Source organism: Hippichthys cyanospilos, chromosome 6 (genome assembly GCF_059441005.1).
Source record: "Hippichthys cyanospilos isolate Australia breed blue-spotted pipefish chromosome 6, RoL_Hcya_1.0, whole genome shotgun sequence".
Taxonomy (NCBI): Eukaryota; Metazoa; Chordata; class Actinopteri; order Syngnathiformes; family Syngnathidae; genus Hippichthys; species Hippichthys cyanospilos.
Genome location: NC_142374.1, coordinates 8,547,811 through 8,565,863, shown reverse-complemented (window position 1 = coordinate 8,565,863; position 18,053 = coordinate 8,547,811). Strand labels below are relative to the sequence as shown.

The 18,053-nt window shown below is 36.7% G+C and overlaps 1 protein-coding gene across 5 annotated transcripts in view; it reads left to right on the top strand.

Moving 5' to 3' along the window:
• Positions 1–17,427, top strand: part of LOC148422044 (receptor-type tyrosine-protein phosphatase eta-like) — a 31,937-nt gene extending 14,510 nt beyond the window's left edge. The window contains exons 2-28 of one of the 5 annotated variants that reach the window (XM_088418109.1): positions 183–204; positions 382–798; positions 1,427–1,684; positions 1,801–2,073; positions 2,602–2,868; positions 3,004–3,267; positions 4,575–4,838; positions 4,917–5,159; positions 5,233–5,496; positions 5,604–5,861; positions 5,949–6,209; positions 7,164–7,433; positions 7,514–7,780; positions 8,249–8,524; positions 8,596–8,745; positions 8,819–9,023; positions 9,265–9,386; positions 9,477–9,564; positions 9,644–9,688; positions 11,235–11,322; positions 11,533–11,623; positions 13,492–13,568; positions 13,710–13,844; positions 14,137–14,253; positions 14,654–14,814; positions 15,705–15,840; positions 15,910–17,427. In XM_088418109.1, the coding sequence (XP_088274235.1) occupies positions 183–204; positions 382–798; positions 1,427–1,684; positions 1,801–2,073; positions 2,602–2,868; positions 3,004–3,267; positions 4,575–4,838; positions 4,917–5,159; positions 5,233–5,496; positions 5,604–5,861; positions 5,949–6,209; positions 7,164–7,433; positions 7,514–7,780; positions 8,249–8,524; positions 8,596–8,745; positions 8,819–9,023; positions 9,265–9,386; positions 9,477–9,564; positions 9,644–9,688; positions 11,235–11,322; positions 11,533–11,623; positions 13,492–13,568; positions 13,710–13,844; positions 14,137–14,253; positions 14,654–14,814; positions 15,705–15,840; positions 15,910–16,068 (5,178 nt within the window). In that variant the 3' untranslated portion in view covers positions 16,069–17,427. Of the gene's footprint in view, positions 1–182; positions 205–381; positions 799–1,426; positions 1,685–1,800; positions 2,074–2,601; positions 2,869–3,003; positions 3,268–4,574; positions 4,839–4,916; positions 5,160–5,232; positions 5,497–5,603; positions 5,862–5,948; positions 6,210–7,163; positions 7,434–7,513; positions 7,781–8,248; positions 8,525–8,595; positions 8,746–8,818; positions 9,024–9,264; positions 9,387–9,476; positions 9,565–9,643; positions 9,689–11,234; positions 11,353–11,532; positions 11,624–13,491; positions 13,569–13,709; positions 13,845–14,136; positions 14,254–14,653; positions 14,815–15,704; positions 15,841–15,909 lie in introns of those variants that run through there. The other 4 variants (XM_088418108.1, XM_088418110.1, XR_015865981.1 and 1 more) reach the window with 4 other exon arrangements.
• Positions 17,428–18,053: the final 626 nt, after the last annotated feature.

The following is an 18,053-nucleotide window of genomic DNA, read 5'->3' as shown; positions in this document are numbered from 1 at the left end:
CTACCTTAGAGTCCTCCATTACATCTATAAACCTCCTCTTCGGGCTTCAAATTTCAGCATCCTCTTACTTATAGATTCACTATCTCTCCTCCGGACATGTCCAAAACATCTAAATTTGCTCTTTTTGACTTTATCTACAAAACCTCTAACATGTCCCTCTGATGTTGTTTGTTTTGTTACAGCACTCCCAGGCAAACTGTGACGGTGAGTATTCACTTTTTATTGGCATGGTGCATTCATTGAAGCATATTTTTCAGAAAAAAAAAAGTCTCTTTCTGAATGTTTTGTCTTTCTTTTGTGTTGCACTTTCAAATAATAAAAATTATTTCGAAACTTGCATTTCTAAATCATTCCAATTGTTTCTGTTCCTTTTTCTCACAGATAAGTTATGCGACCACAACGAAACACAAAATTTAACAACGACAACAGAAACGGTCACACTTGCCTCACCTTCCAGTTGCAATTCATCTGTTGATAGTGTCTCGAGAAATGTTTCTCTGACTGGCAAACCAACAAGCTCCAACCCCTTATGCTCACAACCTCAAAAAGTCACCAGTCTTGAAGTCAGCAATATCACAACATCTTCGATAATGGTAAAGTGGTCCAAACCAGAAGGAAACATCTTGTTGTACGTGGTACAGTGGACTGATGGAAAGATCACCCAGAAAGACAATGTGAATATAACATCAAAAAAAATCACTGGCTTGACTGCTGGGACCATGTACAATATAAGTGTGACTACACTTTCAGAGGATGGAGTGACTGAAAGCAATGCTACAATTGTGTCTCAGTACACGAGTAAGTAAATCTTTGATTGTGTTTTACAAAATATCGGAAAACTCTTAGTAGCTCATTGTTACACAAAGTCATCAGTGTTCCCACAAAGTTGAAAAAATACAGTGTCTAATGTCTTCCTTTATTATCTTGTCTGCCTTTACGACGTTTGTTGCTCAAAACACATTTCAGGCATTCCTGTAGATTCATTTACTAAACGTTCCAGCACAATGGGCACATGGATCTTTTAGAACAGAGCCATTTACACTGTTTTTATTAAAGTCTTTGTTCATGCAAGTAGGATGAATGAGTCTAAAATATGCAATAAGATTCCTCAGTTGCTAGACAAGACCTGTTTGACTATCGCTATTGCTTATTGCTGGTTCTCTGTTAAATAAAGTAAACTCACTGTCTCTGTAGTATCTAACATGGCTTGAAAAAATATTAGACTTTTTGCCAAAATCTATTTTGACAACTCAGAAAACTGTGAGACAAAAAGATTCTTCCAAAAGAATGACGGTAGACAGGCCGATAAATAGACAGCGACAGTTCGACACTATGATTCATAAGAGTACTGTGCCCACAGTATAATACTGTTGAATAAAATGTGCAGTAAAAAAATAGTCTAACATTGGACTTTCTTATTTTTCAGGGCCTGAGCGGCCTGAAAATATAAAGGTTACTTCTGAAACTGACAACCTGAACATTGAGTGGAGCTTAGTCCAAGGGGAAGCGGATTTCTATGAAGTGAACGTCTCCAATACAGATGTGTTATATTCCACTATCAGCAAGACAACAGAAACCAGAGCCCGTTTTGACGATTTATATCCTGGGAGAATTTTTCTTATCACAGTTACTGCTGTCGCTGGAAACCAACGCAATACGTCCGACGAGAACTCATTTGCTACTTGTAAGATCTTTATTGTTTAAAGATGGCTTCTTACAGCTCATGTTTATTGTTGTGACATGCTCTAAATAAGTGAACATCTGAAACAGCTATTTTTTTTTCTTTTTACAAATGATCAGTTCCGACACCACCTGGTTCAATTACTATTACTGAAAGCACAACTACTTCACTTCATCTTCAATGGGAGACTCCAATAAATATGGAGGGCGCTCCCCTTATCAGTTACCACATCACCTACCAAAACTCAGGAGATCAAATCCAAACCACCAACACGACCAATAAAAGCATGGTGCTGTCCCCGCTCTCTTCTGGAACATTGTACAACATATCCATAGAGACAATCGGACCCCAAAATCTGAGGAGCACTGCTGTTCATGAATCAGCATACACTTGTGAGTACGCCTTAAATATTTCCCTTAACCCTTTGTGTATTCCTTTTGCTTTTTTGCAATATGTTAGCATATCAACTGTTAACATGTTAGCATTGTAAACATTCTTGTGAGAAATAGTAACCTCAGCCTCAAGTGATGTTTGAATTTTACTATTTTGCAAAGCATACCAAAACACTGAGAAGTTAGACTTGTGCTTTCGAAGGTTTAGAGAAGGTCAAAAATCATTTGACCAATCAAGGTCATACAGCATTTTCACCACTAAGGCAAAGGTTCCTAACTTTTGCTACATATTGTAAACATCTCCAATAATTTGGAGGCCAAATTCAAAATAGACCTGCATGGCCAACCAATGAAATCTTATCATTTGCATCCATGTAAACCTCTTTATCCATTGTTTACAAAAGAGGACCTCTAGAACAGATCTGTAGTTAACATATATTTTCTGTAAAAGTGCATTAAGTCCAACGTTCTTTATTTGTAATGGCACTGTGTACTGTGTTTTTTTTTTTTTTTAATTTTATTTCCTAGTGCCCAACCCCGTGTTAAACCTTGAGGCCAGGCCTTTCAATACAACCTCAATAAATGTGTCATGGTCCTACCCGCACGGAGTGCAAATATATTACAAATACTTGGTTCAAACCTGCAACTCTACAGGAATACTTGTGAATGAACAAACAGTCAGTGATAATAACACTGATGTACATGACCTGGAACCAGGAACTAAGTACAATGTTAGTGTCACCACATTAGCAGTAGAAAGTGAATCCACAAAAGAGCAGACGTTCACCTACACAAGTAAGACATTCTTTGTTTCGAAATTCGCTGGCGCATACTGTATACTGTATATTTTCTTCACATGGTCATATTGACTATTCCAAAAATATGTGTCTTGTGCCGTTCTGACAAAAACCTCTTCTCTGTTTTATGTAGTGCCTAAAGCTGTGACCGAACTCAAAGTTAATGATTATAATACAACAGCCATCCAGTTAAAATGGTTGAGAGCAAGTGACTACAAGGACACGTACAGCTATCTGCTAAATGCATTCCAGGAGGGCATGTTGGTTCAGAATGGGACAACCAAAACAGAAATGTACACCTTCTTCAATCTGACCCCTGGAACGATCTACAGTTTTGATGTGTTCACAGTTGTAGAAGGACTGGTGTCTACCATGGAACAAATATCACAATACACAAGTACGACTTTACTCATTAAGGCTCACACAAATAAATAAATAAATAGGGCTTGATCTATTTGCTCTCTCCCCACCACCTTCCGACTTATTGTAAAATGCACATACACAAACGAAACAGAATTAAGGAGTGGAAAAAAACAAACAAATGATCATATGTTGACTAATAAAGACAATGCATGTCTCTTAGGGAGAAGCAAGCAATAAATGGTGAGCTGTTAGATTTATGTGATTCTTTCACGTTTGATGACAGCCTCTCGTAAAGATACACTCAACATTCACGGCATTATGAATACTTGCTCAAAATTAAGAAGAGATGCATCAACTCATCACTTTACCGCATTTTTTAGTCACAACAATAAATTGATTAGTCCAGCAGTCGTGTATCAATTATAAGTGAACATAATGTTATACCAATCTGCTATTAGGGCTCACAAACACACCTAAGGACAATTTAGATTGCCCACTGTACCTATCCTGCATGGTTTTGGAAGGTGGGAAGAAATTGGTACACATGGAGAAAACGCACGTGGGCATAGGGAGAACATGAAAACCCCATACAAGAAGCGTACCCTCGACCTCAACCATTCTGTCGCCCAGGGAGGCTGGTCGTTAATTAAAATCATGATTTTAAATAGTCCATTTTGAAACAAATGAATAATCATGTACCGTATATTAAAGGTACTTTGAAAATCAATCAAAATATGTGCTATGATGAAATAAAAAAATATTGATAGATTAAATAATTAAAATAGATACATAACTAATCTAACTGATATTATTTTAATCTCACCTAAACATTTCTGAGATCCACATTTTTTTTAATTTCAGTTTAGATACATTGTATTTTTATGGCATATCCAAAGACTGATATACAGAAACACACAAAGACTTCAGTCATTTATTGTCTGAAACAGACTTTAACAGTTGCAGCTGAGAATGTGTGGATAGTTGTTTATCTACTGTACATAATTCCTCTGATAGACAGTGGCCCAGTCAAGGGTTTAACCTGGCTTCTGCTCAAAGACAACCAGAATAGGCATCAATAACTTTAATTTGGACAAATGGTGTTGATTGAGTGGATAAATAATACACAGCATATTACAATACAAAACAATACTCGCCCCAAAGATCATTACTATTGGTAAATTGTTGATGGTAAGTAATGTATAAAATTTGTAGTTTTACAAATAAAGTTTGCTCACCAAATTGCCCCTCATAACTGCCTCACATTCTTTGCAGTAGAGTGAATATGCAATATGCATCTCAGTTGCTATTCGTATACATTTTCCGTTTGTCTTCTGTTTTCAGGGCCTGGGGTAGTTACAGACGTCAGTGTCATAGGGACAACGACTAATATTTCTGTCTCCTGGAGTGCTCCAATGGGACATATGGTCTCCTACACTGTTCTGTTGAAGAGAGAATCTAAATCTGAAAGTTCCAAGGAGAATCTGAGTAACACAACTCTTAGCACGTTATTTACAGACCTGAAGCCAGGGACGCTTTACTGCGTAGTGCTGATTAGCAATAGTGGACCTTTAAAGAGTGACAGTTCAACTTACTGTAACGCAACTTGTGAGTAAATGCATCATGGTGTGAATGTAATTTGTATTCTGCGTTTAACTAATAGAGTGTTATTTATCTCTTCATAAGTTCCGAACCCTCCGGGACCCATAAGAGTTGCGTTGAAGACTGTCAGCTCCATTAATTTCACCTGGGACCGCCCAGATGATATGGATCAAAATCAATACAATTTTAGTGTCAACGGCCGCCCCATAACCCAAAACTGGTTTCTTTTGGACAATCTCAAGTCTGGAAGCCAATACTCCATTGCTGTTGAAACTATTGGCGTGATGGGTTATAAAAGCGCTGCGGTAACAGCAAATCATTATACAAGTAAGTGAGTGAAAATTGGGCGGTCACTGTAAGTCCATATAGCTTATCTTGTTTTTCGTTATATTTTTCTCAGGACCGTATTCAGTGACTATGCTGGAAGCGTCAGAAATTACCACAAATGCTGTCATGTTGGAGTGGGAGCAACCAGAAATGAAGCTTAGTTACTCATACCTGGTACATGTCAGCAATGGATCGTTTCCACTATTTGAAATGATCTACAGAAACTTGTCCGCCAATATTTCTGGCCTGCTCACTGGAAGCAACTACACCTTCACTGTCTCCACACAAACACCAGATGGCACTCTGGCAGCTCTTCAGAGCAAGTCCTACTTTACACGTAGGTTCTTTTGTGAGCCTCATCTAAAGAGATTTTGGTAACAATAACCATGATTATTTTTTGTATTACTTTGAGACCAATTAAAATATTGTGATTTTGTATTCTAGGACCATATGGGATTAATAAACTAGAGGTGCACAATTTAAACTCAACTGCAATACAACTGATCTGGATGAAACCGTTGGAGCACAAGTCTGAGTATACCTATCGAGTTGAAACAGGCTGTGGCTTCCAAAACAAAACTGTGACAGGGGAAGTTGCAGTGATTTCAGAACTCAATCCTGGGACACTCTGCACTTTCTGTGTTTTTGTCCAAGCAGGGGATGGCATAGAAGGGGAAGAACACTGCATTTCTCAGTACACGAGTACGATTTTAATTCGCCATTTGGATGAGTGGACTTAATGGTTCCCCTTAATTCCTCTGACTCCAGAAATGGTCTTTTTCTTAACAGTGCCTGAGAAAGTACAACTCAGGATCTCCAGCCAAGGCTCAAATATGTCAGTCCTGGTGTCATGGCTTGTACCACCAGGGAATGTAGAGTTTTATAGTGTTCACCTCAACAGCTCATCTACAGTTGAGTCATATCAAGTGGAGTCTACCAACAACTCGGTGCTTTTGAAGGGGCTATCTGCTGGAAGGCTGTACAGCGCCAAAGTCATATCTCATAGTGGACCATTCAATGTGTCGTCTGAATTTGTTACAAACGCTACCTGTAAGTACACATTCATGCATTGGTAACACTTTCATGTACCCACTTATCAGCCAGATCATTAGGTACACCAGCACAACATTTCATGAAAAAGTTGCCTCCACTTTTTTTTGTTCTAAAGTCATATTCTGGTGACCTCATTTAGCCACATGAGCAGGACATCAGATCTAATATGGTGAACTCACCTGGTATCTTAATGAGGCACAATTAGTACCCCTGCCTTGTATTTCACGTAAATATAATACAATAATGGGGTTTTCTCAGGTTTCGATTTAGGTTTAGATGTCGCTGAGAGAAAACTGAGTTTTCAGTTCAAACTATGACAAACATCACCCAGACAAAAGTACAAAAGTGCACTAGGATCAATCAAATGCAAAAAAAACCAAAAACAAAATTACAAAGTTATGAAAGTATCATAATACCTATCACACAAACCAAAACGATTCAGTCTGAGACCATCTGCTTTCCATTACACATATTGTCTCATTCCATCCCAAGTCATATTTTTTCTCTCTATTTTTTTTTTTTTAATGAGTCTGGACATTCAATTCCAGGTATATATTTTTTTTTTCAAAGATTTTCAAGTGTTTGGCAGAAGGACGCTGGAAGAATGACTGCTACTAAATTAAGTACTTAAGTAGTCAAATAACACAAGCATATGTTTATATACTGTACCGTATATACTTACAATATTCCGCGTATCATTATTCTCGTAATGTTATTCATCGATTAATTAACTTAATCAACAGCAATCCTAGTGAGGATAAGTGGCCATAGAAAAAGGATGGATGGATTGCCTGTATAACCGGGTTTATCTAATGTTGGATTTTTGATTTGAGCTACTGTAATTTTCGCAAGTCACCTGTCATTTGACTTTAAGAAATGTGCATAACATTACGTTAATTTACAGGAGTTTGCTTGTTGATGTTAACATACTGCATTTATCAATTCCCAAAGTTCCAAACCCACCTGGGCCTGTTGACAATGTCATAAAGTCAACCAACTCAATAAAAGCAATGTGGAAAGAAGCTCCCCTGATGGATAGTACGTCCTACTTCTACCAGCTAACAATTGCACCATCTGAAGAAAGTGGATATGTCAATACCACCAACACCAGTCATACTTTTCACCCTTTGCTCTCTGGGACACCCTACAACATTTCCATTGCAACAATTGGGGTCTTGGGTTTTAGGAGCGAAATGATTCATGTCTATTTGGTCACCACCAGTAAGCATCTTTTATTTATTTTTTACCCTTTTATGAGCATGATCTCTGGGTTAATTCTCACACCTCTCAAATCCCCTTAGAACCCTTGCCTGTGAAGTTTCTCAAGACTTCTTCAGAGGAGGAAAACATCACGGTTACATGGTCTCAACCTGATGAATACAAGGAAAGCTATCGTTACAATTTGACCTGGCAAAGCTCAGATTGGCTTCTCAATGGGACTGCTTTGACTGACCAACCATTGTATACTCTCAAAAACTTGGTCCCAGGCAGCAGGTATAACTTTACTGTCATCTCCGAGACTCAGGATGGAACTAAGGGTGCTTCTAAAAACATTTCCGCCTGCACAGGTATGGTCACAACATCGTGATTTTCACACAATGCACCAGTGTGACCTGTTTTTGTTGTGTTTACTAAAAATATTGAGGATGTGTCAAGGTAGCTCTCCATTTGACTTTTTTTTCCCTAACTTTATAGTTTGCTTGTTTTTTCACTGCTAATGGGGACTGGATACGTGCATTTCACAAACTCGGATTCTTCCAAAGGCTTCAGGGGCCCCACGCTATTTGTTAAAGCAATACACACAGTCATTGGTGGCTGCAGAATTAATGGTTTAACATTTAGCACATTTTATATGGACACGTTTTTCTATTCATTACACAATACATGCCCCTCACAAATGGGACATTATTTTTAAAGGCAAAAAACAGGCTGCCCAAATGGATCAACTGTTTAAACTGAGCAAGTTGTCAATTCTTCCATAACATTGTGTGCCTAATAAATATTTAAAAACTGTTATTCTTACATTTCTACTCCAGATGCAAGCCAAGTGAGAAATGCCACATGTGAAGGTCCAGACAATCCAAATGCAGAAATTGTCTTGTCCTGGTCTAAGCCCAGGGGCCGATTTAATACATTTCGCATCACTCTTAATAATGTGGAAATAATCAATGAGACAAGTACCTGTAACCAAAGCTGTGCCCAGACCATCTCCAACCTAAGCCACTACACTTCATACAACATAATGCTGGAGACACTGAGTTGTGGACAACCTGCTACTCCAGTGTCTCTCCACTGCAGAACTGGCATCACAGGTTGGCAATGTTTTAGGTGGAATTTTCTTTTCTATGACAAAATTGATCATGTTGTTGTCTGATTTTGACAGACCCACCAATACCGCCCAATTATGAGTCGCTGGCCACTGTAAATGAGAAAGTATACAACAGATTCACCATTCAGATCAATTCCAGCCTGATAAATGACATTAGTGGACCAATCACACATGTTGGTGTCCTGGTGACAGAAAATCTTAAAGGTTTGTATAATTTTCTATTACTTTTGTCTTATATCTCAAAGAAAATTAATACCTCCTATGTCCGTACCATCAGATGTTGGCATGGCTAATATGAGTGAGTACTTGCGGGAAACTTATCAACAGTGGACTGTCACAAGGTCTCCAGCATACCTGGCAACTGTCAAGAAGAGAAACATTAACTCACGCAGTGGGGAGAACATCTTTTCTGTCGACATTGGAGATGGTTCGGAATGGGAGGGCTACATCAATGGAGCTCTTTTTGGCAATCGGAGATACCAGTAAGACTTATTTAAAAAAAAAAAAAATCTGCTTTATATCTGTCGGATAACTCATTTGGCATGCTTGGACATGTGAGATCCAATGCACTAGCTACATGAAAACAATACCTTCCTGACAAAAATAAAAATGGAAAACCCAAGAGAATGGGCTTCTTCTGTCCAATGCCATCGTTATGAAATATTCATTACACTATTCGGCACAACTTACGTTTTATTTTGCATTAATTTTTTTATCCTGCAGGTTTGCCATTGTATTGTTCACTAGAGTGACTCTGGAAGAGAGCCTTATTAAGTTGGGCCCTCAAGCGTCAAAAGCCTCAATCACAAATTTCTATCCAATGATAAAACTCCCACAAGACCCAGGTACAACGCAGAATCAATATAAAATACTCATATCATGAGCTTGCTTTCTTCTTCTTTAATCTCAAGCCATAATCTTTGTCACTGTCACAGTTGTAATCAGTGTTGCTGTTGGAGCAACACTAGGGATTTTCAGCATTCTCTTCATCATTCTCATTGGCTTCATTGTTTACTGGAAAAGGTTCGTCTCACTCAAGAAGTCATGTCAAGTCACATTTGTATGTGCGGCACAGTTTTCATTCATTGTTTATATGATGTAGGTTATCCCACAAAGAGTCCTCAGACATCCGGATTCATTCCTTGAGGTAAACATTTTCATTTCATATAAATATTAGGGCAGGGAGCCTTCGACTGTCTCATGATTCGATTCCGAATTTGGGGTCTCAGATTTGATTCAGAATCAATTTTCAATTCAAAGTGATTATCGATTCAAAATGACTCGATTCAATCAAAACTGATTTCTGCTTCAATCTTCTAATTTACATTTACAAAGTTTTGATTTGTAAGGAACATGTCTTTCCCCCCCAAAAATAACATTTAGGAAATTGATACTCTTTGAAGTTAGCTATAAATTGCATAGCTTTTATAGTTTGAAGAAAGATGAAACAAAAATAAAAATGTTAGAACAAGATACATTGTCATTTCACAGCAAATTGCAGCACCAAAATAGTATATGAAAAACGGTTGCACTAACAAAAATAGTTAGTATTTCTCAGTAAATTTATGACAAGATATGAAAATAAAGTTTTTCAAGTGGGCAGCTAAATTGAAAGTATATGCAAAGCATGAAACATATGAAGCGAGTAATGTGTTCATGAATTCATTTGGCGTTTACATAGAATGTTTTATATTTGATCTTGTTTTGTTTTTATTTTGTGAACACGGTGAAGTTTTGTGTTGATTATGGCCCATTTGCTTTCTGTTCTCTATGAATATTTGTCCTCATTTAATGCAAATGCACGCGCAAGAAAGTGGGGATAGTCATGGTGTCATTGTTGATAACCAGCAAATAGAATCTATTCAGTAGGAAGGCGGCAGAAATATGTTTCACAGCTTTAACGTGATTGGGACCCGCCACTTTTCCTCCTTGCACAATCACCAGATCCGTGACGCTTAAACTCCATTCGGCAAGGTGAAATGTTACGCATTTTTGGCTGAGTGGCTTTCTCGCGTGACACAAATTTGCAAAATCTGACAAGACTGCTTTCAATGAGGAAAGGCTGGTGGAATTTCCTCCATTGTTTGTTTTTGCGCGTCATGCAGCTCACGCTTGACTCTTCAGTAGGGGCGGTGTGGTGACATCGTTGCTCAACGTGCCAACAGAAAGCGCATTGATTTATTTTTATTTTCAAAATCGATTTAAATCCATTTAAATCATAGTAAATGAGAATATACATGTATATAAATATACATGTATATAAATATATATGTATATATATATATATATATATATATATATATATATATATATATATATATATATATATATATATATATATATATACAGCATATATATACAGTATATATATATATATATATATATATATATATATATATATATATATATATATATATATATTTATATATATATATATATACTGTATATATATGCTGTATATATATATATATATATATATATATATATATATATATATATATAGAGAGAGAGAGAGAGAGAGAGAGAGAGAGAGAGAGAGAGAGAGAGAGATCAACAAAAATACAGTTTTTTTTGTATATGTGATGTTTTGTATATATGAAACAAAGCATTAATATTAATGCACAAACTAAAGTAAAACGCAATGACTTGTCTTCCCAATAGTTTTCATATGTGTATTCTTATCCTCTGAGCAGAAGTGCTGCAGTGAGGGTGGAGGACTACGAAGCTTATTACAAGAAGCAGAAGGCTGACTCTAATTGTGGCTTTGCAGAGGAGTTTGAGGTGAAACGTTTTTTTAAACATCTCACTCAGGTCAGTCTATTTAATGTTCAGAATAATTTTTCAATGAAAACAAAAAGAAAAAATCTGACGCCCTTGTTCGTATGGGCCGATCCCCACCACAAAACGAAAAAAATCCGAGAATAAAAGGGCTATTGGACTACGTGTACAGTATACTAACGATTTGTTATGGTTTTACTTTTTTTTCTAAAGGAGCTTAGACCGGCTGGTACATCGCAGTCAAAAGCATGTGCTCTGATTCCAGAGAACAAGGCCAAGAATCGCTACAACAACGTGCTTCCCTGTGAGTCACCTACATCATGTTGATCCTAATCAACAATATTGCTTGTCCGTCTATAAACTAGTATACATTGTGTTTGTTGTATGTAACCAGAAAAACTATTCATGTCTCTGCCATATACAACAATCAATACTGCACACCATCAAATTAGATACAACTGCATAATATCAGGAGATTCAGTACAAGAGCTGCATGAAATTTTCAAATACAGTGATCCCCCCCTACTTTGCGGATAATGGGGGCTGTCAACCCCCCGCGAAGTCTGAAACCCGCGAAGTAGGGTATCAGTTCCTAGATTTCTATGTACGCCCCCAATACAGCCGCAGTAACCATTAACAATCCTTTTTTTTTCCTATTTTATTTCCTTTCTCCTTTTATTTAACATTACATTACCCTTATTAACCATATTGTATATTCATTAAATAACTAATATTACTTAGTTTGTTGAGAATTTGTTCTCAGGACTGGTTATCTGCACCAAGACTACAGTGAAAGAGTACGCAAGTCATCACGTTGAACTTCACATTTATTTTGGCTCATGTATGGTGTATCATGTAGTATCTGTTGAATAGTAAATCAACAACAATCACACTTAATCTATGAATTTACTGTATTTTTAGCCGACGTTAGCGGGTTAGCAACAACTAACAACAACTACTAACTGTAAAGTGCAACCCCTACACAAACGAACACATAAACAGAATAAACACTCATCGCTTACTAAATATAGGCAGTAGCGTGCGTTATCAACATAAATGATAAACTCTAAATACGATCTTACGGTTTCATTCACTACGTCACCGTAACGAGCCGAATGACGCACAGAGAACTTAAAACAGGAAACAGAAATGCAACGCGACCCCGCAAATTAAAAGCATGCATTTCAAAATGAAAAGATAAAAAAAAACGTCACGAATGCTAACGCTTGAAGAATTCTTAACATAGTTATTAACTAACATCACTTCGTTATTTGATTAATACAGTACTGTATAATGTACTTTTTTGGTTTTTTCAATTTTTGTACATATTTGCACATTTTTTAAATGATTTTTTATTTTGAAATATTTTTTTATTTATCCTGGAAAAAAACGCGAAGTACTGAGACCGCGATATCTGAGACCGCAAAGTAGGAGGGATCACTGTACCATAAAAGAAAACAATCCTCAGTAAATGTTAGACTGGATCGTGATTGGAAAATATTTGGAATTTGATGCAAATTTGGAAATTGACTGTCATGTCATAATTTCCTTAGCTTTTATGCATTTTATGGTCATGGAAATGTTTTTTATTGATGCTCGATAAACAATACACACGTTTTTTTCACTAAACAAAGAAACTTAAGTAGACATCTTGTGATTGGATCGGTGCGGTGATCAATTATTGCGAAGTCATTGATTGGGATTGAGATTGGCCCCAAATATCCTGGTCATGTAAAGTCTAATGCTCAGGTATGTTTGTGTATGTTTCATACACAGTAATTGTATTCCTTGATTATTACATTCATCCCTGTTGCTTTGTAAAAAGAAAAAAAATACTCCTGAGTCTGACAATGTATTTGCTCCCTTTTTATATGGAACATACATCTATTTTTACTCCAAAGTAGGGACCATCGTACAGTTTATGAAAGGCTTCACACCAATTTTGGGAATTAATTATTTATATACTGACACTCAAAACTTAAGCATAACATTGCGAGAGCAAAATTTGGATACAGCTCTAATATTAGGTGTTGTCATATTGTAAGAGTGTACTTCATGGAGTGTCGCGATGCTGAATTGGAGTAATGAAACTTTAAAACAAGCGCTTGCATAGAACACTCATTTTCATCATAACTCACTTGTTTAATGCTCCCACTTCTGATACCTCCTTAGATGATTCTTCTAGAGTGAAACTTTCTATTATTCATGGAAGTCCATTTGATGACTACATCAATGCTAACTACATGCCGGTGCGTACTGACTCCCTCTGCCTAAGTCATTGCCTCATCATTTCACACTATTTTCACCCCTTATTCATATTGTTATGTGACAATCTGTAGGAATGTGAACAGGGATGACATTTGTGTATGGACTGCTGTGTCGTTTGGTAGGGTTACAACTCCAAAAAGGAGTTCATTGCAGCTCAGGGTCCTTTGCCCAACACCGTCAAGGATTTCTGGAGGATGATATGGGAGAAGAATGTGCATACCCTGGTCATGCTTACACGCTGTAATGAGCAGGGCCGAGTGAGTGCACTCACAAAACACACAAACCTTAAATAATGCTGGACAACAACATTTCCGTGAATACATTGTCAGTGGACCTAGTGTTATTTTGCAACAGTAGCTGGCTTTAGACAACAGGCGTTCGAATATCCAGGGGCAGACAGGGCTGGGGTCCAGAAGGCAGAGTTAGTGAGCCAGGTTTTGAGATGAGTTCGTAAGAGATCATTGGACTGCAGGCGGATTTTGTGACAACAGGCTTGTCACAAAAGTAATGTGTTTTTGATTGAAAATATTCATTGTTTTCTTTCTCCAGGTCAAATGTGAGCAATATTGGCATTCAAGCACCAAGCACTATGAGTATATCCGTGTAACAACAACCTCTGAAATACCACTTGATGACTGGACCATTAGGGACTTTGAAATTAAAAATGTAAGGAAACTCATGCAACACTTTTGTCATTTGTCATTCTAAATGGTAATTGTGATTTTCAATTTTCAACACTATTTCATATTTGGTATGTACAAGTAAGATCTTATGGAGACATCAAATTGTTGTGGCCCACACTTTGGTACCTGTGGTCAAGTTCTTAAGTTATAGTTGACCAACTCGTTACTACTTGCTTAAAATGGCGTTGAACAATGAACAAAGACTATCCTCGTACATACAGTAAATTCATATCCTAGAACTATAATGTTGCGCAACCTGTTACAGTATATGAAAATGTTCCTGGAAAAAAAGACATGCTCAAATTATGTTGGAGTTTGGAACTTTAAATTGAAGTTACTTGTCATATCTGTTCATGCTCATCAATATAGACGTATGCTCATAGGTGAAAACAGCAGAGACTCGATCAGTTCGCCAATTCCATTTCACAGCCTGGCCCGACCACGGAGTACCAGAAAGCACTGAGCTTCTTATCAGCTTCAGGCACCTGGTCAGAGAACACATGGACCAATATTCCACCAACTCCCCCACTGTGGTCCACTGCAGGTTCGTCAGAACAAACAGGGACATTTTTGGAACATTTCCGTTATTCACTGACATACTACAGATAATCTGGACACACAGTAAAACTAAACAATCTAACCTCAGCTGACGACATTCTGTCATACTGTATTGAGTGGCACTAGCTCCCATGGAAGATAGAAAACACCTATGTCAGTGGTGGTTAGTCTAAGACTGCAGGGCAAGCCCAGCTTGCCTTGAACCCTTGAAGTGTAAATTAAAAATACCGCCAGTAATAATTACATACTATGATAGGAATAACATTATTATCATAGAGAATAATTAATTGAAAACTAATATTTTGTAAAGTAAAAAACAGATGTGTCAAGGACATACATTCAAGTGAAAGAAATATAAACAAAAAAAACAGAAAACAAGAGGATTTTGGTTATTGATTTATTTATTTGTGAATATGGGATTTTTTTTTTTTTAATATTTCTGATAAATGTTCCAAACATCGTTCCAAAATTTGTTGAAGACTGGAAAATGCCAAATAAATGATAAATATCCTCATGAAGTACTTCACAAAAACCGCAATTATTTATATCTTTTTAATATTGTTGTTGAAATGATTGATATTGGTATAATGTGGATTTTTTTTTTTTTATGGTTTTTAAATATACTAATTTCATGTTATAATTCAACGAATAGTTTTGCAGATAAAAGTACACAAATTTGATGTGTAATGAGATGCAATACACTCAAATATGTAAACAAATTCTGCCTTTACGTGGACAATCGTGACCTAAATAATAACTCCTTGACCAAATTTAATGCAGCGCTTATCCAATGTAGGTACCGATGTTAAGGCACAATAACAGCATGCACCTTTTCCATGCTTTTTTCACCTGTCATTGGGTCTTTTTTCTTCATAGTGCTGGAGTGGGCCGCACTGGCACCTTCATAGCCATTGATCGACTCATCTTCCTAATTGAGAGGGAAAATGTTGTGGATGTATATGGCGTTGTCTATGACCTGCGCATGCACCGCCCGCTCATGGTGCAGACAGAGGTACAGTATTATAAAATGTTACCTTCTTTGTGTCATTGTGGTTAACATCTGCATTTTCTGTCTGTGCAGGACCAGTATGTGATTTTAAACCAATGCGCAATGGATATCATCCGATCAAGAACTGGAACCAATGTGGATCTAATCTACCAAAATGCCAACGCGCTATCCATTTATGAGAATGTGGAACCCAGAAAAGGTTATTATAAACATGGCTACCACAATGCATAAGACCAGTTGAAGTACTCTTCTACTACCAGGATAAAAATCATATAGGAAGGACAAGGGAGTGTTTTTCTTCAATGCCACGTGTCACATACTTGTTTGGAAATTTTCTGGTTCTCTGAATCAAAAAAATGTGTTTCATCATGTAAACTCTTAACCATCATTTAGCTTGCGGGATAATTGACTATAACATGTATGAATTGTGTTAGCTATATACTGTACTTATGCTGGCCAAATACTGTATATGACAGCTCAGGTTTTATTAGGTAGCATGACTGACAGAGAGAAATGGTCATCATCTGTTGGTCTGTGAAACTGGCATCTGTGAAACTGGCAGTGGGGACTCAAATGACACCTAAATTGACCAGCGTAAATAGAAGTGAGGGGGAAAAAAATACGATTATTATAGCTTTGCACATCCTATGATACTTTGAACTGTGCAATGAGTATTTTTTTGTGTACTTTGATTTGGTATGTATATATATTACATGTTATGTTAGTGTGTTTTTATGAACTAATGCCAACAATGCACTGGATGCATTTATTTTCTCCTCTATTCATGTGTAAGTAAAGAAGCATTTTTAAAATGTTTTTATCAGATGTATCGTTTGGTCGGATTGGAACATTTATCACTGTACCATGGGGCCACACTTTTTGGATTAAATCTTTCGCGTGCTTTCTTACGTCACTTCCTGTTGGATATATTGTTAAACATCCATATATGGATCTGTTTTGTTTACATTTGATAAAACGTTCAACTGGCTAGCTGACCAGTCTGTTGTTGTCATTAAGCACTTTCAGAAAAACGGCAAGTGCATACTCAAAAAACAAACGTGTCTGTCTTCAAGTTTGTTGTAATGCTTACTGGTACAATGCAAACGTGTAATTAGCCCCCATTTATGATCTGTGGGACGTAAAGTGTTAATGACCCTCATTTATGATTCGTGAGACGTCAAAGCAAAATGGGGATGAACGTCATTACGCTGGAATTATATATTGCTGTAGTTATTGCCACCAGAGGGCGCTCACTTCATACAGTATGTTCTGTTATAAACAATGAACGTTTATGACAAAATGCACTCTCCCCTCCCTTTACATGAAAAAAAAATGCGTGTATGATTTTTATTTTCTTTATTTTTATTTTTTTACTTTGCTGATACTATGACCTGGACATCATTTTGTAATCTCATCCCGAGTTGTAAAAGAATAAATGAATGAAAATTATTAGAAAATAACTACGAATTGCACCTCGATCAGTGAAATTATGGATAATTTGTTGCACACATGTTAATACTGTACAAGCTAAAATGTCCCATTTCTATGATTGCATCATTATTTCTATTCAGATTAAATATTTTGTTTTAACCAATGTGTGAATGTCTTCATAATTTATAAGTGTATGTCTCATTTTTACAAATATATATATATATATATATATATATATATATATATATATATATATATATATATATATATATATATATATATATGCGTGTGTGTGTGTGGGCGTGCGTGTGTGTGTGTGTGTGTGTGTGTGTACTGTATGTATAAAAATGCAGCTCTGAGCACTTCATATATACAGTATATTGAAGGGTGCTGTTAATGTGCCTCAACATTGGTACCTACATCAGATAAGCCCTGCAGAAAATTTGGTCAAGGAGTTATTTATGTAGGTCACTATTGTCCATGTAAAGGCAGAATTTGTTTGCATTTTTTATTGTATTGCATCTCATTACACACCAGTTTCGTGGACTTTTATCTGCAAAACTATTTGTTGAATTATAACATGAAAGAAGTACTGTATATTTAAAAACAATGTCAATCATTTCTACAACAATTTAAAAAATATATAAATAATTGCTGTTTTTGTGATAGACTTCATAAGAATATTTATCATTTATTTGGCATTTTCTAGTCCTCAATAAATTTTTGAAAGATGTTTGTCTCAACCCCACCAGTGATCAGCCGAATGACTGTAGTGTCGTCAGCTT